This window comes from Lissotriton vulgaris, chromosome 4_1 (genome assembly GCF_964263255.1).
Source record: "Lissotriton vulgaris chromosome 4_1, aLisVul1.2, whole genome shotgun sequence".
Lineage (NCBI taxonomy): Eukaryota > Metazoa > Chordata > Amphibia > Caudata > Salamandridae > Lissotriton > Lissotriton vulgaris.
This window is the reverse complement of record NC_141691.1, coordinates 1,118,487,302-1,118,510,502: the sequence shown is the minus strand read 5'-3', so window position 1 is coordinate 1,118,510,502 and position 23,201 is coordinate 1,118,487,302. Positions and strand designations below refer to the sequence as shown.

General features: G+C 40.7%; 1 protein-coding gene across 1 annotated transcript in view; it reads left to right on the top strand.

The window, feature by feature from the left end:
* LOC147722959 (dynein axonemal heavy chain 5-like) overlaps nucleotides 1-23,201 on the top strand; it is a 1,378,573-nt gene that overhangs the window by 142,893 nt on the left and 1,212,479 nt on the right. Inside the window, exon 15 of the mRNA XM_086965349.1 lies at nucleotides 9,617-9,818. Coding sequence (XP_086821475.1) covers nucleotides 9,617-9,818 — 202 coding nt within the window. The remainder of the gene's footprint in view (nucleotides 1-9,616; nucleotides 9,819-23,201) is intronic.

Below are 23,201 nucleotides of genomic sequence, written 5' to 3'. Positions count from 1 at the left end.
ATGAAATAAAAAATATAAGTAACTAAACCATACATAAAAATACTTAAATAACCTTAAAATTATTAATAATTAATTTAAGTTATAAAAAATATACAATTTGATGATTTTTAATACATATGAATATATATATATATATATATATATATATATATATATATATATATATATATATATATATATTACCTACTGGCGGTCGCCAGTAGGTATATATAGTTAGGATTATTTCTCTATGGAACTTTTGAAAATTCTATGTCTAATAACTTTGGCGTTTGTGGACGGAATCGGCTGAAATTTTCAGGAAAATGGCACATTTTGTTTCTGAGCAGCCCTTGAAAATTTGGGGGGGTTCGGCAAGGGGGGGCCGAGAAAAAAGGGGGGTCCCAAAACGCGTTTTTCCCATGTTAATTTCCATAGGGCGGTTGGCCTCACTTTTAGCTCGAACGGCTGAATGGATTTCCACGAAACTTGGCAAAATTGTAGGGACTGTTAGCCCGATGTGCCTTTGCTAGGTCTCAATATATGTGCTTCAGTGGATTTTGATAAATTAACGTTTAAATCAAGATATATATCTGTAACAGCGCTCCGGGCAGCGATCCGGTTAGCAAACTTTTCGCGTATCGGAACTTTGCGATGCGAAGCTGATTGGCCCTCCGGTGTCTGTCAACATTCTAAACAGTCCGGAGCGGCCGCCATCTTATCTCTCGGTAGGATCGAGAGAGAAGAAGAGGTGAAAAACGAAGGGGGAATTTAATGAAAGGGGGCAAGGTATACCTCTCTTGACCCCCTAGGAATGATGTTGGGGTTATTAAAGGGTCTCGTGGGGAAAATAAAAAAATATATATTTTTCACGGTAGAAGCGCTTCCCGAGCCGCGAACTGGGCCGCAAACTGGTAGCGAAACGGGAATTCGCCATTTTGTGTTTCGTTTTAATTAAATTACTAGGTATAAGGGGGTGCGGGAGACGTATCCTGACCCCTCATGTTTTCTGAATATGTTGATACATGTCTTCCAGCGGCTGTGCGTGAGCTTTTTTTTTTTTTTTTGCTGCGTGACGTCTGTTAACGTTCGATTCGATGGAAATCAGGAAGTGTTGACCACCATTTTGTCACTGCGAGTAAATATTTTGTTATAAATGAATCCTTATTGATAAACATTGTCTGCGCCATCTTGCCTTTTTGTCCAATGCCACAATTTTGTCGTGCACGGCAGCCATTTTAGATGCCTTGACCAGACCCACTCTCTGCACGCCGTCGATTCTCAGCACGGCTCCCCACCCTCGCAAGCATCTCCCCCACGCACTGGTCACCCCCGCTCTCTCTCTCATGCATGGGCCATATACTTCCCCCCATCTGCGCTGCTCTTCCCTGAGAATCACACCCTGTGCCCGCCCGGCACCTCCCTTTCACCCTATTCACTACCGCACCCTCTGACACTCCTCTTCCTCTGTGTCCGATTGTCCAGGCTGGACCCAGGCTATCACCTAGCCCTGCGGATGTAGTTTATGGCCCCAGCTGTAGAGAATCCAGACATGCCAACCCTCCCGATTCAGGCGTGAGACTACTGATTTCAGTGCTAGTCTCCCGCCTCCCGATTCCTGCAAGCAAAAACCCGGGGGCATATTACCAACAACTAGCGATAATTTTTGTCTCTAACTTGTTTAGAGACAAAAATTATCGCCGCACATCGGCGATTTTTATCGCAGATAAACCTTGCTATTAGCAAGGTTTATCGCGAATGCGATAAAAAACGGCCGCAATGCATGAATATCGCTGAAAAGTCAGCGATATTCATGCATTATCCAGCAAATGCTCTTAGCCATGTTATCCACCTCCCATTGGATAACATGGCTAAAAACTGCTCAGGGCAGGTGTTAGCTTTTGGAGATATTCGCGCTTAGCGCAAATATCTCCAAAAGTTGGTAATAGGAGATAGCGATGGTTAGGGACTGTTTCCAGTCGCTAACATCTTGGCACGCCCACTTTGCATGTCATTAGTGATAAATATCACTGACATGCAAAGCGGGGCCCAAGATGGTCGCTATCTCCTTTTAGCTGTCACTAACTGGTGTTAGCGACAGCTTGGTAATAGGGAGATAATTTTATCTCCTTTTTTTGGCTTTTAAAGCCAAAAAAGCGGAAATAAACCCCCTTGATAATATGCCCCACGATTCCTCGGGGGTTTCAGCTGACAGGGTTTGGTATTGTGTTACGTGCTAATTCTTCCAGGAAACGTCAGAGGGTCGATGCAGGGGTTCTAGAAGGGGTGATAAACCATTTAAGCCTCATGAACAAGCGCATGGTCTTTTAAAGATTTGTGAAGTACTCGGGGCGGCGGTGTGTGTGTGCCCTCTTTCAAGAGCAGGCGGGGGGGCACTGCCAGCAACTTGCCAGGCCAGGCAGTGTTCAACACGTGCATCACCCTTTCTCTGCCTGCTATTGCGCTCCATGCTTCGGAAAGGTAAGAAAAAGAACGTGCATTTGAGTTTGAAATGTCCGATCCTGTAGCAGTACACTTGCAAAGCCCACACATGACAATAACCCGATTCAAGGCCCCATTCACCCGATTTTTTAAAAAAATATAGTACTCCAAGACAGTTGGATTATAAAACTTTATTAACTTTTAAATATAACGAACGCAACAAAAACTGTAAATATATTTAAACATTTTTTGATAAAAAAAAACAACAATGGTCAGAAGCTGTCTTTTGTGCGAATAGTCCCAAGGCAGCACAACGTGCTGAGTTGTGGAAGGCACCCAGGTGAAGAACCATCCCTTCTTTAAACCCCATGGTGACCAACTATAGTTTCAATGAGTGCTATGTCCCAGGTTTTACATAAAGTAGTGTTTACCTAGAGTGGTGCTGTGTAGGACACTCTGAATGGAAATTAACTAGAACTATAACGATAACAACAACAACAACAACAATAATATAACTTTTATGCCTAAATTACGCAAACATTTAGCTAATTTGCTAAAGGGGGGAGTCGCCATTTCTTTACAATAATCAATAATGAAAAATCAACATCAATAGGGTTGTCCGTATTCCCGATGCAGCACTATAGTGCAACATACACAGCACCTGGGGTGTCAAGAGTGAACAGGTCCTAGCTGCTTAACCAATGACTGACAAATGCTATATTAAACACTTACTATGTATAATACTTGCGTTCACAATAGTTTTACTTTACAAAACAGAACAAAAGATGTCCCCTGTAAGTAAACCCATATTAGCTGTTTCAGTTATTGAACATCCTAAGGTTTTATGACATGGGGAACAGTGGTGATATCCTGGGCGGGTGATGGAACTGGGATTGTTAATGGGAAAACATCTACAAACAAAACTATTGGTGAATTATACTTAAAAGGAAACTATAACCATAACAACAACAACAACAATAATATAACTTTAATGTCCAAATTACGCAAAGATTTAGCCAATTTGCTAAAGGGGGGAGTCGCTAATTCTTTTGATAATTTATTTATCCATCCGTAGCCTCTCTAATCTCCATTACAATATGTTTCTTGCTGTCGCTAGCTGATGAAAAAACTAAAGTGATAACTTCCTCATCCTTATTTTGTCTTTCTTTGTTCCTTAAGATGTTATCTGTGTCAATCTCTTCCGAGAATGCTGATGCGTTAGGGATTTCCTTGTGTTTCTTAATAGCATTGGTGTCTGCACACTTCTTTGTCAATTCTGTGAACATGATAACTGCTTCATAAACAGACGATATCTTTGTTTAGTCATTAGTGTTAAGTGTGTCTGAAACTACAGTGCCCTTTTGTTTTTCTTTCTTCAGGCTCTATAGAGTTTTGTGTGTTGTTCTTTTGAGCGACAATTATTCCAGAGGTTTCAGGTTCACTTGTTTTGTCCTGCAGTGAGTTAACAGCTTTAGAGACTTCATGTTTATTTGCTATGTCCTGCTGTGCGTCAACTGCTTCAGAGACGTCAGCCTCATTTGTTATGTTTGACTAGATCCTGGACCTGCCCGGCCGCGCCCAAAATGGCGCCGGTGTAAATGGGACTCGTAACTGCTTGTTGTGTACTGATTGCCCAACCTTGATATCACGAGATACGTATGCAGTTTTGAAGCACATGGCGGAGGCTCGTCTGTTGTAGTGGGGCGCCCTTTTATCGTTTCAGTCGCCATTCCGCCCGCTTTTGCTACACTGTGCCTTTTCCGCCATTCAGCTGTTTACCGCCCGCTTTTACGGCTACAGCGTCTCGCTCACCATGTAGTTGAGTTGCTCCCACTCTTGCGGTGCAGCGATAGGCGGCTGCCACAGGACTCTTAAAATGGCGGCCGGCTCTTCGGATTTGGGCCTGGTCCAGTAAAATGGCCCTGGGACACCTTGGAACTCGGACGCTTGTCTGCCAGGGCTTGGGTTCCATTCTCGAAAGCGTCCCCTCAGCCTTGAAGATTGTACAAAAGTCTTGGGGGCCCTCGACTCCCGCAGGCTTCCGGTGGGGAGCGGCTGCCATGATTGCTTGCGGAATGGCCACGACGGAGCTACGAGATGGTGGTGCTCTCATGGTGACGCCAGCTTCAGTCTGAAACATCCAGAAACAAGGTGGGGCTTTCATCGTTTGGGAAAAAAAATGTTTTAATCCAATGAAAAGTGTTATTTTTAGGTCACATGACCTAGTCTTACATCATTAAGAAAACAAAAGTAAAATGAACCAATGAAAAGTTTTATTAACAAGTCACATGACCTGTTATGCTTACGTTACGCGCTGCGCGGCGCGCTCTGGATCGTTTCCGGGAAGCTGTGCCTTGCGCACCGGAGCACTTCCGGGTGCGCTAACGCGGCGCGTCATATGACGCATTACGCGAGAACGCAGGTCCAGAATATAGTCAAAATGTCTCCACCAACCAGTGGTCGGAATACAACCGCTTTCAGCAGTCCAAAAAGTTCGGTTAAATTTTAAGAGCGGGAGCAACTCAACTACATGGTGAGCGAGACGCTGTAGTCGCAAGAGCGGGCGGTAAACAGCTGAATGGCGGAAGAGGCACAGAGTACCAAAAGCGGGCGGAATGGCAACTAAAACGGTAAAGGGGCGCCCCACTACAGTGTGTCTTCAGGTCAAACGGATTGTGGGACAAGGTCCAGAATGGAAGAGTCATCAAAAGGGAAAAAATTCCGCCGGACCCCGGGAGCCGGCCGCCTATGTCGGGGGCGATCTCAGGCCACACCAGGGCAACACGACTTGGGGAGGGGGCAGGAGCCAAGCGCCCCCTCTCAGTCTGCGCCATCTCACCGCCCCTCAGGGGCCTCCGTCAAGCGGTTTAGGGAGGCACCGTATCACATTTTTGTTTTCCAATGCAGTCAGGTCCACAAACGGACCCCACTTACTTTGAATAGTGAAGCTGCAGCAGGTGCAAATAAGGTTTAAACAGTGTTACAAGCGCTGCTTAGAACTCTGAAGTATGGCACTCAACATCCAGGACTTATGCCATTTGTGTAAGGCAGTGAAATCGAAGCAACTCAGGGACAAAAAGCATGAACGAACATTCACGTATGAAAATCTTATTTGGGGAAGGGGCAGGATCCAAACGCCCCCTCCCAGTTCGCGCTACTACACCGTATGTGGAAAATCTGAAGCCATCGTTCTACAAACTCTCAATGCTTGCTATCAGTGCATGAGTTTCATGCTCGATCGATTGAGCTAGCCGGATCGGGCATTAAAAAGTATAAAATAGTTATGTAAATAGTTATTTAATAAAATGTTTTACCCTGTTTCTTTGCTGGTGTGTTGTCTATAGTTATAATATTTGCATAGGGTTTGTCGTTATTTTGGGCGGGGTGGGTGGCGGAGTCGAGCTGTCTTGCAGCCCTCATGGTGTGGAGCTCAGTTCATTTCACTATTTTCGTATTTCTCATGAAGGGTTGTTCCTAATGTTTGTATTTTACCGAGGTCAAAAAGAGATCGAATTAGTGGTCTACTGATTTTACTCGATTACTTTTATTTTTTTACACGATTTTTCACTATCTGCAAACACTAAACAGAGTATTGCGACTTTGTGCTTGTTTGTAAATAGAGAATGATCCAAAGAGAACCAATTCTAAAACAGTAAATGCTTGGATAACAATCAATCAAATGGAGAGACAAGCAGGTACGACGGATTACAACGGGGGTAAAGGTCTGCGTTAACTACCGTTCACTATCTGCAAAGAGAGAGTACTACTAAGAGAAAAGAAGGGAGGGGGGGGCAGCGTTCAAAGCACATCAGCGTGCATAAACACGAAAACGTTTTTACCTATCACGTACTTCACATTTGACAGCTTTTGATATTTGCTATTAAAAAACCATTGAAATTCACAGAAAAAACCATAGGTTATAGTCCATATATAGTTAGGAATTTGCATTTACAAAACCTTGAAAATTCAATGAAAAAACCATTGGTTATAGAACATATATAGTTAGGAATTTTCATTTACAAAACCTTATTTTACTCGCATAAAACCATTGAAATTCCATATATAGTTAGATGCGCTAACTATATATCGCGCACCCGCAATCCACTGCTGATGATGTCACATATTACATCATTCATGACATGGTCAGTGACATCACTGATGACATCACTGATGACATCTCAAATGACATCACTGATGACATCACTGATGACATATCAAATGACATCACTGATGACATCACTGATGACATATCAAATGACATCACTGATGACATCACTGATGACATCTCAAATGACATCACTGGTGACATCACTCATGATATCATTCATGTGATAATACAATGAACCTCTTCAGACTCTAATATAACCTTAGATACAATCAGTGTAAACAGACACTCACAGACTGTCACTCATCCATGGAGTTACTCACACAACTAGTCAGTCATGCAAACAATCAATCACACCTCCATTTCCTGAACTATACAGTTATACAAACTTTACTTATTCAAATATATACTAACACATATTTTCTCTCTTATACAATCCCTGATACAAGTTCACAATGATCCATACAGCCACTCACACATTCACTGGCTCTTATGCACAGTTATTTATATATGTCAACTCTCACATGTACTGTCTTTTACATATGTACTTACTTTGACATGTAGCACTGAGATATCCATTCACTCACCAATACACTCATACACACAGTCAACCACCCATACAGTTGTTTCCACATGCAGTTTTGAACCCATACATCTAGTGAATCAGCTGTTCACACATCTATGCACAGAGTCATACACCTCCCAGCCACCCACACACATACTCAGTCTCCCATACAAATACTTGGGCAACCATTCAATAACCCATATAGTTACTCATATAGCTACTGATCAACACATGCAGCACTTTACAGAACAACAGATATAATGATGCACAAATTAATACAGTTTAATCACTAACCCATGCTCTCAGTGAGACACATTTAATCACTCCCTCATACAATCAGTCATGCACCTACTAAATCCTCCATCCAGACATTTATACATCCACTCATTCTTCAATATGTGAGACATATTTTAACTTTACAGAAACATACAGTCACTGGGTGTTGTCATCAGTGATGTCATCAGTGATGTCATTTGAGATGTCATCAGTGATGTCATCAGTGATGTCACTGACCATGTCATGAATGATGTAATATGTGACATCATCAGCAGTGGATTGCGGGTGCGCGATATATAGTTAGCGCATCTAACTATATATGGAATTTCAATGGTTTTATGCGAGTAAAATAAGGTTTTGTAAATGAAAATTCCTAACTATATATGTTCTATAACCAATGTTTTTTTCATTGAATATATATATATATATATATATATATATATATATATATAGATATAGATATATATATATATATATATATATATATATATATATATATATATATATATATATATATATATATATATATATTTCGCTCCACGAGTGCCGGGAGAGATTCCAAGGCTGTCTGGGCGGTCCGAGTACCAAAGCCGGCGCTTTGTGAATATCCGCTCCCAGGTTCTGAAATTTGTAAAAGAACCACTCGGACACCTCAAGTGCTTTTAGCTTCAGTTTATTCAGCTTTGCTGAATAAACTGAAGCTAAAAGCACTCGAGGTGTCAGAACCTGGGAGCGGATATATATATATATATATATATATATATATATATATATATATATATATATATATATATATATATATATATATATATATATATATATATATAAACGTAATATTAATAAAAAAATATACAATATTTTTACCCTAGGATAGCGGAAGGGTAAAAATTACTATTACTACTCCAGTGAGTGCAACAGTAGGGAAAGCGTTGGATAGCTGGAGGGTAAAAATTACTATTCCCACCTTAGAGAGTGAAACAGTAGGGAAAGCGTTGGATAGCGAGAGGGTTAAAAATACTACTCCCACACCAGAGAGTGCAACAGTAGGGAAAGCGTTGGATTGCGTATGGGTAAAAATTACTATTCCCAATACAGAGAGCGCAACAGTAGGGAAAGCGTTGGATAGCAGGAGGGTAAAAATTACTATTCCCACTCCAGAGAGTGCAACCATAGGGAAAGCGTTGGATAGCGTAGGAGTAAAAATTACTATTCCCACTCCAGAGAAATGAATTACCAATTTAATATTATGTAATAATTAATCATTTAGAAATACAAATAAATATTAGTTATTAAAATTAATTACCTATTCATAATTAATTAACAACTAATTAATTCTCAATAACACAGACTAATTAATATTAAAAATTAATACCCATGAATAAATAACAGTAAATTAATTATCAATACACAAAAAGTATTTTTAATATGTAATTAATTACAATTAAATTACTTCCTACCTGATTCCCCTATAAACCCACAATCTGCTACAGAAAATAAATTAATACAATTATTGTAATTATCAATTAGTGAATTAATAAAAATGATTTACCAATTAATAAAAGTTAATTACCAATTAAAAATTAATTAACAATTAATTCAAAATGAATACCAATAAATAAATAAAAATATTTATTAATTACAATTACATTACTTCCCACCCTATTTTCCTATAAACCCACAACCTGCTAAAGAACTAAAACACAAAATTAAATAAAAAATAATTCGTAATTTCTAAAAATTCATATTTAATTTAATATAATTAAATTACTTCCCACCCTACTCCCCTATAAACCCATAACCCGCTACAGAATTAAATTACGCAAAAATTAAATAACAAAAAATTCAGCACTTAAAATAAATTACAAAAATAATATACACTTTTCACACATATACTAACATACAAAACACTTTAAAAAATTCGATATTATTGAAAATTCGATATATTTTAATACCTATTATATATACTTCGATATTTTGATTTTCTATATTTTGATAATCGATATTACAATACTTACCTTCAACTCGATATTTTTCACCACTATACTGTGTCCATTCGATATTTTATCCATTCTATATTTTGACTTCGATATTATGGCTATTCTATATTTTGGATTCGATATTATGTCTAGTTATCAAATAAATATTGTGTTGTAGTGTTCAGTTTAGGGTTGCATTCATATTGTATCCTTCTGAAATCACATATTGGTTCAACGATTTTCATAAATATTGTCTGTGTTCCAATTATCTTTTAGTGAAAATTACATCTTTGGAAAGTTTGATACATTCTCCAGGCGCTTGGAAAAGATATCAGAAATGAGCAACATTCTGGAAAGTCTTTCTGACTTGCAAAATATTAGGACTGAAGGAATTGACAAACTCAGCATTCGATACCAGACCATCCTAGCAAATACCAAATCCAAAGCTTATGATGTGCTAGATCACAGGAAATTGGAGGTATGAAAAACAAAAACGGACTATTTCACTCGTACTATATGCACTCGAGGAGGCGTTGTCATCTAATTATACACTTACATGTGCCTGATTAATTTAAATCAGTTTAACAAATATTCATACAGAATATGTTAGTGGGTGAACAAGGAGCTTGTTTCTTTACGAGAGATAGCTGAATTGTGTGATGGAGTGGATACATTACAGAATGGGTAAGACACTTTAAGTGAGAAACACACTGAGGAGATGGTGTTTTACAAAGAAAGCAGTACAATTCAGAAATAAATTGAGATGAGTAGCAGTCCTTTCAAATATCCATGTAATCTACATATTTCGAAATGTCCAAGGATTCCTTTGGAAGGATTTCATAAACAACTAGTCATGTCCAGTCACAACAGCTGATTAATAAAAGACCGTACATTTTGGCGAGTGTTTGACATGCGATTTGTCATTTGGGTGTGCGGTTTAGGAACTACTGTATGTGATGATAAAGGTAAGGTTCAATTCATTTAGGATTTGCATGGAAAAAGCAATGTGCTTCAATATTTTGCCATCTAAATATGAAATCTTTTAATTAAAAAAAGAGTACGAGAGGGTTGCCTTGACTTCTCAAGTTTAGAGAATTGTATTACTAATGAGGGAACCCACTCAGTATTCGGTCTGCAAAGTCGAGGGGCATAGCTGCTGGTTCTCGATCGGGCTGGTCATCTGCTCCGTGCAAGGCTACTTATTCTCATCATGTCCCCTGCATTGAAAGCTTCCGACTCCCTGTAGTTACGCTGTTGATGGTTCCGGTACACTGATTTAATATGGTCCGGATTCTGCATTGACCCCTCGTGTCCCTCAAGTCTCGAAACCTTAGCCTCATTGTGTATAGCTGACATTTTTATCATTTCCTGCAATTTGTCTGTACCTCTGGGTGATTGTCTATACAGGACCTACGACAAATATTTAAGTCTTGACCGTCCTCATCATTTGTTTGGCCTTTCCGGAATTTGAAATCCTGTTTTTTCCGGCTATTCGTGTGAATACTGAGGGCGAATTTTACTCGCCTTGAATATCCATGACTTCTTGAGGGCCCTTCTGGCAGACAGTTTTCATGAGAAGTTTTGCCAGCCTTGATTGTTATTAGGACTCCTTCCCAGGATTGGGTTGTTGGATCTTGAAAGACCACTCTTATCCATTCCATCAGCACCTTGCGCCCTGATGAAGGTAGCCTGTTTTGGCACTGTTCCGAAATGCCTGTCGGCGCTTTTCTTGGATGTTTCTTGTTTGAATGTGAGTGTGAGTTTTGGTATGGGTATGATTTTGGGTTGACTGGAAGAGTGAGTGAGCTGTGTGCCAATTTTTATTTCTCCTTGTTGTCCTAAGGCTGTGTTTATATATCTTGTTTATATTTCTTACGATGACCTCATACAAAATTAAGACAAAGAAATGTACTGTATATTAAATTTCAATAACTGAATTATTTTTCTATGCTAATAAAAAGAAACATTTGATATATTTTATGTCTTTTGTGGGCTTTTGGCTCTTTTCCTTCATTTAGAGAGTTGTGAATACCTCCTCCTTACTATTGGGAACCTCCTTTCCATGTTTTTTTGTCATTTATCTCGCCCTGGCGGGTTGTTCCCCTCTTAGCTTGCGTAGTTTTCAAGGCCCCTCTTCTGTTTTTTGCTTTGGCACCCACTCACTTGCCTAGCTATCACAAATCTATAACCATACGTGTTACAAGGGTAACCCGAATCGTGTTTTTAGAACTTTTACCTATTTTATGATACATTATGCATGGCATGTTGCAGTTGCATTTGATTTGGATTTTGCTTGTTCATTTATGCAGGGGCATAGTTAGCGCTATTGTCATAGCACATACAAATTTCTTTATGTCTGCACCATCATAATTTTGAAACTGCTTCTCCATTCATAGGCACGCGTCTGTGCCATATCATCCTCCTGTCGGTGTTATAAGTAGTCCGTGTTTTGCCCTCACCTCTGCATGCATAAGAGAAGGTAGCAGGCCCACGTGATTTGAAGTTCTCTGGGATACTTCTTAGCGCTGTCAAACAGTTCTTCTCAAATTCTGTGCAGTTGCCTCAAAACTAGTTATGCAGTCAGCTGCTCCTTGCTTATCTCTAAAAGATAAATGCCAGCTTGTTGTATCACAGTTTATTGTGAAATGTTTGATAATTGTATCTTCATCATCGACCCTGCAACTGGCAGTTGCATTCCTTGTGTGATCCCGTGTTTGCCCTTCCATTTCCAATGTGTCCATGGCCGTGCTGGCCAAGTGGTTTGGTAGTGTGGTGGTCTGTTCCTCCTTTCATCGCTGGTTGTTGACTGCTTTGTTATACAGTACAAGGCACGCCTTCGTGGGATTGATTATTACTAGTGCTACATTGTTTCTGAACTACTGTTCTCCTCACTTTGCGCCTGCCTGCTCTGTGCAAATTCTATGGCATTGCTTCCCTGCTCAAAGGTGTAGTTCCGGGCATTATCAGCCATGAGCTAAGTACGCTGCTGCACACCTGTTGGAATGAACCATGTATAGACACAGTTCAACTGTATCGTGCTTATTCGTGGAGGTGTGATACCCCCTTGCTCAGTATGAAACCTTCTCTGCACCAGCGTTCCACATACATCTCAAAACAAGATGGCAGTCAGCAATTCTGACTCATGCCATAATGTCTACAACCACATGTGGTGTGCAGTACACTATACATTTGTCTCTGCCTTTAAATGTGTATGTCAAAGAATGCAGCCTGCCCAAGATGAGCTTGTGTTCAGTTGTTAAATGCCATAAACACTTTGACATTTAAATGGTTATCTACCTTTGATGCTCCTGGTGCTGGTATCTCCTCCTGCCCCGGTGCATTGATAGCTGAGAGACTACGGGAATCAAGGCACTATTGAGTTTAATAAATCACTAAAGATGCCCATACCATTCTGTCTTTCTTCAGGACATGATAAACTTCAGTCTTTGTTGCCTGATAATGGGCTGTATGTTCATGCGGGTGAAGAGAATGTGCATTGAAATAGCTTGGGCGAGTGGGAATCCTTCAATGAGGAGAAACCTAGAAAGCGACACAAAGTGAAATATTTTTAGGTGGTTGAACCTAAGCTCAATGTTTAGGATTATCTTTTTCTTATTTTTTTTATTTTGTATTGATGACACAAGCCATAAAGAAATACAGAGAGTCGGTTAGCACAAAAAAAAAGAAAAAAAAAAAGAAAATCAGCAATCATAATATCAATAGAAACATCTCATTTTTGCATAAGAGAATAAATCATACACCCGAGGACAACAAGAAAAAAAAGAAAAAAAGAGAAAAATAAAAGATAGATAGAATATAGAAGCCATTCAATTCACACTGAAAGGAAGGTCCCCCAGATTTTTTCCAATTTATTGAGCGAGTGAGCCCCTCTTGTTCTCGCTATGGAGAGTTCCATATCATAAATTTCATTCACCAAGGACCACCATTCGGTTACATGAGGTGGTTTAACTAAAATCCATGCCCTTGCAATAGTCAGTCTTGCACATGAAATCAAAACAAATAGCAGATCCTTAAATAAGTCAGTAGTTGAGAATATGCCAAGTAATACCATCTCGGCTGAAATTAAGGTAGGAAGTATTCATTTCTGCCTCAAAATGTTTTCTACCCCATCCCAAAATACGCGCAGCGAAGGGCATGAAAATAGCATATGCTCCAGATCTGCTGCCGCAAGGTTGCATTTGGGGCATTTAGTATGGTCGCTAATAGCAGTGTTTCCAGACCATTTGGAGATACGTAATGGAGTATAGTATAAATGACAGACAGTTTTGTAAGCTTGTAGTTGAAGGCTAGATGAATGAACCAGGCTATTGATGTGTTGAAGAAATGTAGATATATTATTAGAAGATATACACCTCCCCATTCTAGATGCCCATTTCTCCGCGAGGTTCAGGCAATCATCAGTCTTAAACTGACTGAAGCATTTATAACCTATACTAATCAAAGCTTTACTTTTCTCTCTATAAATACAGGTCCATATTTCTGAGTCTGATTGTTCTTTTAATTTCAATTTACCTAAAAAAAGTCTTGAATATGTATATATTTAAATCACATTTGTTCCGGTAGTTTATAGAGTAGTTTAAGTGTCTCGAACACCAGTAAGCCTGTTATGCCATATAAATCCCCCAGCCTAGTTATATCAAAATTAGCCCAAGATCTCCCTACTTTATCACTGAAAATACCCGGTAGTCCCAGGTTATCCCAGAGCGCCAAGTTAGGATGAAAGATGGAGGTCGCATCAAAAGCCAGAATCGTTTTTCCAAATACGAACCGCATCCCTAGCGGTCTTGAACTTGACTCTCTTAAAGTAATTCGTATCATTAGCTCTGGCAAGAAATTGTTTAGATTCTGAACCTATCATGAATTGGTGAAAAAAAAGCGGATTACTAGAGTTAAAGAAGCTACGCAGTCGGCCCAAAAAGGTGGCATAAAAATAAATTCTAAAATCTGGGAAAGTGAGCCCATCTTTAATAAATGATAACTTCAAAAAAGATAATGATCTGCGACTTTTTTATAGCCCCAAATATAGCTACCAAGAATTCCATCTAACTTTCTAAAAAAAGAATTATTGACCAACAGGGGGATAGACCTAAACAAATATAGAAATTTGGGAAGGATATTCATTTTAATAAGATTTATCCGTCCAAACAAGTTGAGGGGGACCTTATGCCATTTTTTAAGAAGAACCGCAGTGTCTTTCAGTAAGGTGTCATAATTAAGTGCAGTAATATCCCTAACACTAGGTGAAATTTTGATACCTGGATAGGTGGCTGTCTGACAAATACCCTGGACAGGAACAGAAGGTTTGTAGTTCACAATAATTAACGTTTTATTCAGGTTTAATTTATATCCGGAAACGGCACCGAAATCGTTGGCTTCCTCCGTAATTCCTACCATTGCTTCTGCAACCTCTGTTGTATAGATTGCCAAATCATCAGCGTAGGCTGTAATTTTAAGCATATTATTTCCATAATAGAAGGGCTTAATGTGTACTTGAGACTGTAAAGCATTTATAAATGGCTCCATAGAGAGAGCAAATAAGAGTGGTGATAAGGGGCAACCTTGACGAGTGCCTCTTAAAATTGGAAAATTGGAGGACATCATGTTAGCATAGCCTATTTTTGCATTTGGGAAATCATACAGGGCCTGTATTCTCCTTAAAAATGGTATCTTAATGCCAATCTTTGATAAGACAGACCAAAGATAATCCCACCCCACCCGGTCAAATGCTTTTTCAGCATCTAATAACACCATGCCAAGTGGGGAGGGATTAATGGCTGCAACATCAAATGCGGTAAACGCCGTGTTAACATGCGCGGTTGTGTCCCTGCCAATCACAAAACCGTGCTGTTGTACATTAACTAATTTAGGCATAAGTAGGGCAAGCCGCATTGCAAGCAGTTTGGCATAAGCCTTGGCGTCCGCATTAATCAGAGAAATGGGCCTATAAGAGCCACACTCTGTAGGTACTTTATTTTTCTTTAAAAAGAATATTATTTTTGCAGTTCTCCAAGAATTAGGGGCCTTACCAGTGTCGCCTATTTGATTAATGGCGGAACATAACAGAGGGAGCAATTCATCACAGCATATTTTATATAGTACAATTGGGAGCGTGTCATCTCCGGCTGCTTTCCCAGAAGGAAGCGAGGAGATAGCAAGCTTAAGTCCCGAGAGCGAAATCTCTTTTTCCAACTGTTCCATCGCCTCTACCTCTTTTTCTAATACCCAATTCTTCCAAATATACCTCAATAATTTTTCCTCCGTAGGGTATTGCTCTGGAGTATAAAGTTTGCTATATTACGAGACAAATTGTTGCAGAATCTGTCCTGGTTCAGTATAGATAGTTCCGTCTGATCCTTTTATACCTTTAATTAGTGAGCTAGCACTGTCTTCTGCTCTTTTATAGGCTAGAATTTTTCCAATTCTATCACCACTTTCATATTGCGACAGCTTATATTTATGTAATTTGCAGCTAATGCGCTCTCTAAAAAGTTTTTTGTGTGGGATCTTAAAGTAATTAATTTAAGTTCAAGCTGGTTTGAGATTAGTAAAGTGGGTACTCCTAGGGCCACCTGTCTAAGAGTTTCTGCAAGATGTTTCTCTAGTGTCCGGATACTAGAAGTAATATCACGAATCTCCTCCTTCCGTTTAGAATTTTGCCTAAAAATGACCTGCTAGGCAAACCCTCTTATGCTCGCCTTGCAAGCATCCCAAACATAAATTAGTGCCGCAGAATTAATATTAAACTCCAAAAATTCTTTAATATGATCCTTCAGCTGGGTGATAAATATTGAATCTGACAACAAGTATCTAGGGAATGAAAACATCCTAAGTTCTACTATTTTAGATATAATATTAAGTTGTAGTAGGATAGGATTATGATCCGAGGTTACTCTTGGGCAAATCTCCATTTTGCATGTTTCTAGTATATTATCAGAGGCCCATGCCATATCAATGCGTGAGCACATTTCATGTGGCGCTGAATAATAGGTATAGCCTGCAAGCTTAGGATAAAGGTATCTCCAGACATCCTTTATGTTATGTATGCGTGAAAGTTCCAAGATAGCCGCTCGTGTCTTACGCATACGTGTAGATGTACCTTGTCTCGTAGTGTCCTGTACATAATTCATAACGCAATTAAAATCACCCATAAGTATTAGCTCCCCCTCCCATTCTAGTAGTTCCATATTTAATCTGTCAAAAACATAAGCATCGTCACTATTTGAACCATATAAAGCACAGAAAACATATTTGCCGCTTGCTATGTTAATTTGTACAATAGACCAGCATCCAGGCTTATCAGAAACTGCTTTAAGAATATCTACTTTAAATTGTCTTTTCTTGAGTATGGCTCCCCTCGAATAGAAGCATTTAGAGTTGTACATGTCAATAGCTCATAACCCCCTTGTTCAAGCAGTTTCCAGTCTTTGTAGCATATGTGAGTTTCAGTTAACAGTGCTAAATGAGGATTGTACATTTTAAGCTCTTCAAAAACCAATTGCCTCTTGCTTTTATTATTAAGGCCTGAAACATTCCAGGCTAGACAGCTAAATTGATACATATCTTATATCTAAATATGTTCAGGTTCCTATTTTTAGTCTAAAGAAAATCTCTCTCATTTTGTGTCTTAAACAATCTGTGCTTGTGTCATCTTTTTTGAGCAAAATAACCAACCCCAGGCTCCACCACTACCCCTACCCTCCAACCCCTAAACCCCCCACCCATAAGTACTTACCGGGAAATCCTCCCTCTATCTACTGCTGCCACTGGAGTGGCAGCGAACCAAAGAGGTCTCCATCTAACCCCCCGTCCCTCCATATTGAACTCATATAGTTAGGAGAAAAGTAGAAGAGAAAAAGAGAAAGAAAACGGTACCAAAATGAACAAGCTTAGCACAACAAAAAAAAGAAAATTCGAAATACATTATCCCATTTTAGAAAAGATCAGCTCAGCTTCTTTAACATCATTGAAAACATAAGTGTGTCCCGATTTAATTACTTTTAGACGCGCAGGCTCTTGAAGAAACACCTGTGCACCCACTGATTTGAAAGGGTCAATAAGTAGGCGCAGTCTCCATCTTTTGTCTATAGTGGCCTTACTAAGGTCAGATCTCAAAAAAAGGTTACTTCTCCTGCAGTAACAGGAGTATTAGGCCAAGCCTTAATCGAAACCGATTGCCTGAGTAAGTAATTACCAAAATAAATCATAAAAGGTCGTGGAAATTTACTCTCCTTATTCCTGTTAGTCATTGGCAATCTGTGTACACGCTGAAGTTGGGAGTGCAAATCCCAGTCGGCCAAGTCTGGGAATGCCCTTTGAAACAGCTTGACCATATAAATGCGGGGGTCCGACCCTTCTGATCCTTCGGGTACTCCAAAAAGTCTGAGATTCTGCCGCCTTTGTCTGTTTTCTAAGTCTTCCACTTTGTTCTGCAAAGCCTCAATATACTTATCATGCTGGTTAGTTGAAGCCACTGTATTAGTTAGGGACTCCTCCACACAACCCTCTGCTGCAACTCTTCGATCTTCTTTGTAACCCCACTCAATTTATTAGTGACCTCTAATAAGCAGTTCTGCATTTTGCAGTTATCATCCCTTAGTTGTAGAAAGTTCTGTTGAGTCTCTTGCCGATGTTCCAATAATGTTTTAAGGATTAAATCCAAAGAAGAAACTGTAGAAAAAGCCAGGGGAGATAAGTGTGAAGTACCAGGAATAACTTCTTCCATTGAGGATAAGTGCACAGATAAAGCAGGAGCGGCAGTACTTGACTTATCCAATTCTTCTATGTTTTTGCAAATTGATATAGATTTGTCTTTTTCCTGCCGCACACTAGCACCATCAGACTGAACCATGTCAGGTGCAAATATTGCTGCCGGGGTCACGAGCAGAACCGGTGAGGTACCATTGCCAAGAGTGGAGTCAAGAGGATTCTTTAAACTGTCTCCCTCTATAGGACTAGTACCCGATAACCGTAAAGCTATACTCTTAACCCCCCTTTGGCTTGTATCCATTTACGCATGGGACTTACATCTTTAGTGGATTTTCCACGAACATTTGATGCTGTCATTGTGGCAGATAGAGCAGAGGAAATCGTATTTTTCCCTTTCTTAGCTTTGCTCTTCGCCTTCGCCTTCCCCTTTTTAAACCAGAAATTTTAGTGCCCCCTGCAGAGATAGGATTGTATTCAACTTTTCTTCTATCTCCACCCCTTCCACCAGTTCCTCATATTGATCATTTGAATTTTCTTCCAGTATTTCAGGAATATCCATTTCGATACTCTCTGCTGCAGCACAAGGATCTAGTGTTTTATTAACTTGACAGACAGCCCCTAGTTTCCCAGCAGGAACAATAGTACCCAAATTAGGAATGCCATTTAAAGAGATGGTCTCTAACTCCCGTTTATCAGCATGCATCAAAGTATCTGCATTCGGTTGCTTATCTGAGCTCACATCAGTCTCTAAGGCAACATTTTTAGCACGGCTCCATACAGGATTAGATTGTGAACAGCGAAGCACCTCCAAGCCCTATCGCTCCTCTGTCCCGGCATCTGGAATTTTATTCAAGTCAATAGTGGAAACATTGTCCCCTGGTAAATCCCGGTTTCTACTTTTCAACGGAGTATTATTATCACTTGGAGCAACAAAAAGAGGGGGTCTAATGACCTGTTGCTTACCGGGTCTCCCAGCTCTCTCTGGTGTAGTTGCAGGAGGATGTATCATACTCCCAGTGGCTGTTCCAGCTGTAATTATTGTTGTCGGCTTAGCCAGCCCGCTGCCCCCTCCTCTCCACCTTCTTCTGTAGGGGTGCCTTTTGCCGCTCTATTGGAGCGAGGCGCGTTTTTGGGTGCATTTGCTTCAGTAGGCTTCGATCTCCTGACGCAGAACTTCCGCGGTTTCAGGCAGCACCCTTGGTGTACCAGCAGTGCAGACCCGTGCAATCGAGCTCTGAGAGTGAAAGCGCCAAATCGCAAGCCAAATCGCAAGCCAAATCGCAAGCCTTTCCCAGCCCGCGGAAGCGGGCCGCGTCAGCAGAGCAGAGCAGAGAAGTGGCAGATCAGACGGAGTGTCTGTCGGGGAAAAAATGCCAAGGTAACCTAGCGGGAGCATGAGGAGATATGTAGAGGGGTTTTGCTATTCAGATCAGAGAGTTAGCTTTTCAGAAGCACCATCCAGAAGAAACCGTCACATTAGTAAAACGCCAGTATCGATATCAATGGAGTTCAGTGAGGTCTCGCAGAGCAACCTCTCCGTGGCGTCTTCAGTCCGCCATCTTGCTTTCCCCTTAACCTTCCCTCTCCAATGTTTAGGATTATCATGCATCATATTGGCCCTAAATGCGTGTAATTCTAAAATGGAATAATTCATGTAAGGCACCAGATATGCAATGTTATTTATTATTACAAACATTCAGTTGAGTATCGTTATATATTTATAGCATATTAGGAAAATGCCTTTGGGGTAAGATCATGATGGTCTGAAAGGTGAATTGCTGGAATGCCAAGATAGAAGACCTTACCAAATGATTTTTCTTCACTTTCACTGCCTCCACCCTTCTTGAGGTCTCCTCATTAGAACTCTGCTCTGTTCTAATGAGCACGTTATGTCTGTGAGATAAGTTGGAATTACCAATGCTCCCTGCTCTTTCCATTGTCTGTGAGGAAAGGGTGTGTGTATGTTTGTGTGTGCGTGTATGGATGTGTGTGTGTGTGTTGGTTGTGAGTGCGGGCGCGTGTCTGTGTGTTTAGGCAGCTGTTGTTGCTACCTGTTCTTTATCTACTGTTCAGCACATTAACATTCAGTACCTGGACAGGAGATTTGATACATTCACCTCTAAATATCATCTTTGTTCGAATATCTTAAAGTTTAGTCCTAAAAAACACTGCTTGGCTTCAAATGCAGCTTCGTCATTAAATATTTAAGCAGGTCTCAATACTTGGAGGGTCAGGCAATATATTTTTAATCAGAGTGGGCTCAACATAAAAACGTTTGAAGAACACTGCTCTATGGTGTGTTTTGATTCCTAAAACTATGAGCTGCAAAACAACAGTGCACTGTGAAACAAGCCATATTTAATAGGTCTTACAGCAGTTTCAGTTTACTAATATCGCAAACCTGTCACTTTAAATGGATTTCACCAGTGTATTTTGAATTTTAAGTGCCAACCTGATGATTATATTTTTTATTAGGTCTAGGTCTAGTCTACTTTAGTTATTTCTCCCTATGCCATTTTCTGAAATTCAACTTACTAAAATCTCTCCCCATTCCCACACCTTATCCCGGCTGCTTTACATCGATGGACTTCTTTTCCCCACCTTGCACTTTATATGAAGGACTTACCTTTGTCAGCGCCTCAATACTGAGCAGTTTGGTATAGTTTTGTTGGGAAACCTTTGTTGTACAAAGGACACCCCCTTTCCTACTCTTTCTTTTCTTTTTGTTTGTTTTTTAAATTCTTCATGTAGTCTTTGGAAAGCTTATTGGGCACTTGAGTCTGAGCAAAAAACATGGGGTGAGCGCCGCTAACATGGGCCTGTACTTGTATCCAGGACTCTGTGTCCCAGCCGCCATTGCGCCAGGAGGCTCTGGTAACATCCTGAGGGTCAATGACACACCGTTTCCCAGCGCTTGAAAGCACATCTTGGGCTCCCACTACCTTGGCAGCACCCCTGATTGGGGCCCGTTACTTGCAGCTAGGACTCTGTGTTCTAGTCACCATCGCACCAAGAGGCACCAACGATTGCCTGAGGGTCAAGGATACACACCTTTCCAGTGCTTGAAAGCATGTTGGTAGTTCCCGTTGGCATGCGAAGCTCAGGCCAAGGGCGGGCCCATCCTGCGTCCGTCAAAGCCACACCCTCTTGGCCTTGGATTTTCACCGAAGGACTTTATCTCAACCCTGGAACTGTATTATTTTATTTGTTCAGCTATCCTGTTGTGCCTGTTGTCCATGGGTGAGGGGCAGGAGATGGACACTGATCGGCTTGGATTCTGATTCCCACCTGGCTTGTGGAGCCATTTGTTTTTGCTAGTTGCGCCAATCTGCATCTGCTATGACACTGCTCATATAAATGTCCAGAGGCCCGGATGGGCAACGCAAATTTACAGAGGGAGAAAAGCTTGATTCTTGATTCTTTCTTGGCTAGAGCCCTGGGGGCTGTCACCAGGGAAATAGATCTAGCTGAGTGATGGCTCTACCTGGAGCAGGGCACCCCCTCAGTGATGATTATGCCCTGACATGAATAAAGGTTGTACCATTACCTCTGAAACACAGGAAGTTTTGAAGAACAATTGTGCTAATTCTCATGTGTCATACCAGTTTAACTTTTAGGGGCGCAGCCCCTCCAGAGGTAGGTCCATCTGGGAAAAGAAAATGCCAGGCCAGGTCCGTTGGGCACCCCAAGGGCCACTGAAATCAGAATGAACAAGAAACGGAAAGGAAACACAACTGGGAAAGCCAACCATAACAGCAATCCCCTTGTTTCTGGACATATCTCCTGCTCAGAGGATCTAATTAGTTCTCCTATGTTTGACCTGTTGCTTGATAAGCTGAAATATCTAATCCAAGTCTGCATCAGCCCACTAATTGACAAAATCACGAGCCTTGAATCTATTGTTTTAGAACACTCTATATGTGATTTCACTTCTAATATAGGGGCAGTGTATGCTGGCACTGACAGTACCGATGCCTCTTCTGTTTCAATCTTGAAGGAGGACTCAAAGGGTCACATGACGTCTCACTCTGTGTAACCCAATAAGGTTATCTGCCAATCAGTGCAGGACGGGGAACCCATCATTTCTATCTCCACCCTCCCGGTCCATGGCAAATCACGATGTTAATTCAGCCCACATAATCCCAGAGAGTGCTGTGCAAGACAATTTCTGCCCCCCGGTTGCCAGCTCTACTTGTCTTTAACCTCCCATCAGAATGCTGTCCTTATGTTGTGGTTTTGACCAACGTGCCTTGTTTACCAAAAAACAAATAAGAATCTCATGCAGTGCTCAAAAACAAAGTATGTCATTGGCTCAATAAAATCAAGGCCATGGTGTGCGCGGAGTTTGAAGATAATTTATTTGTAAGAAGGGTGGGCTGGATTGGACTCCCTATGAAGGCTGTGCTGGGTGATTGTGTAGTTTCCTGGTCCTTGCGGAACCTATAATTTTCTCCCATGCCCACCCTTTAATGAACCTCGCCAAGAACAATGGTATAACAGCACTTCTATTGGGTTATTTTTATCGTCATTTTGCTGAACCACAAGTTACTAATAGAAGACCATTCAATGGACGAAAGACAAACTCTCAATTTGCATAGGGGAATAGAACCAATAGGGCTCCAGCCCCTGAACACGGAGTCCCTGCTCCTTGCTTTTCTACCTTCAACAGGTTTAGCGCCAAAATTGGCTTTTGTGACCCCACTGTTGATCCCTATTCTGTGACCACTACGGTAGGGCCTGGTAGCGAGGTCGACTTCATAGGGCGCACCCTCCTGGAAAATGTATTGGAATTAAACTTTTGCAACTTGGCAGAAATTGGAGGGCTCGAAGAACCATATATCCCAACCTTTATAGCCTGGGACCAAGGAACTACCATAGTCTATGTTTTTTATCCCAGGAGATGACTAACTGGGTTGCGACCTGGGGAATCTTTTCGAGTGGCTTTAGTGATCATAACTCTATAGAAATTAAACTGAATCTCCCTTTAGGCCAACATCCTCTCCCATTGAAAGGTTTAACTAACCTGGTCATTAAGGACAAGGGACTGAGGCTGAGATGGAAGGGGATAGACATCCCCATTGTCACAGCTAAGGTAGTCACAGCTAATCTGAGCCTGATCATGGATCACATTCTG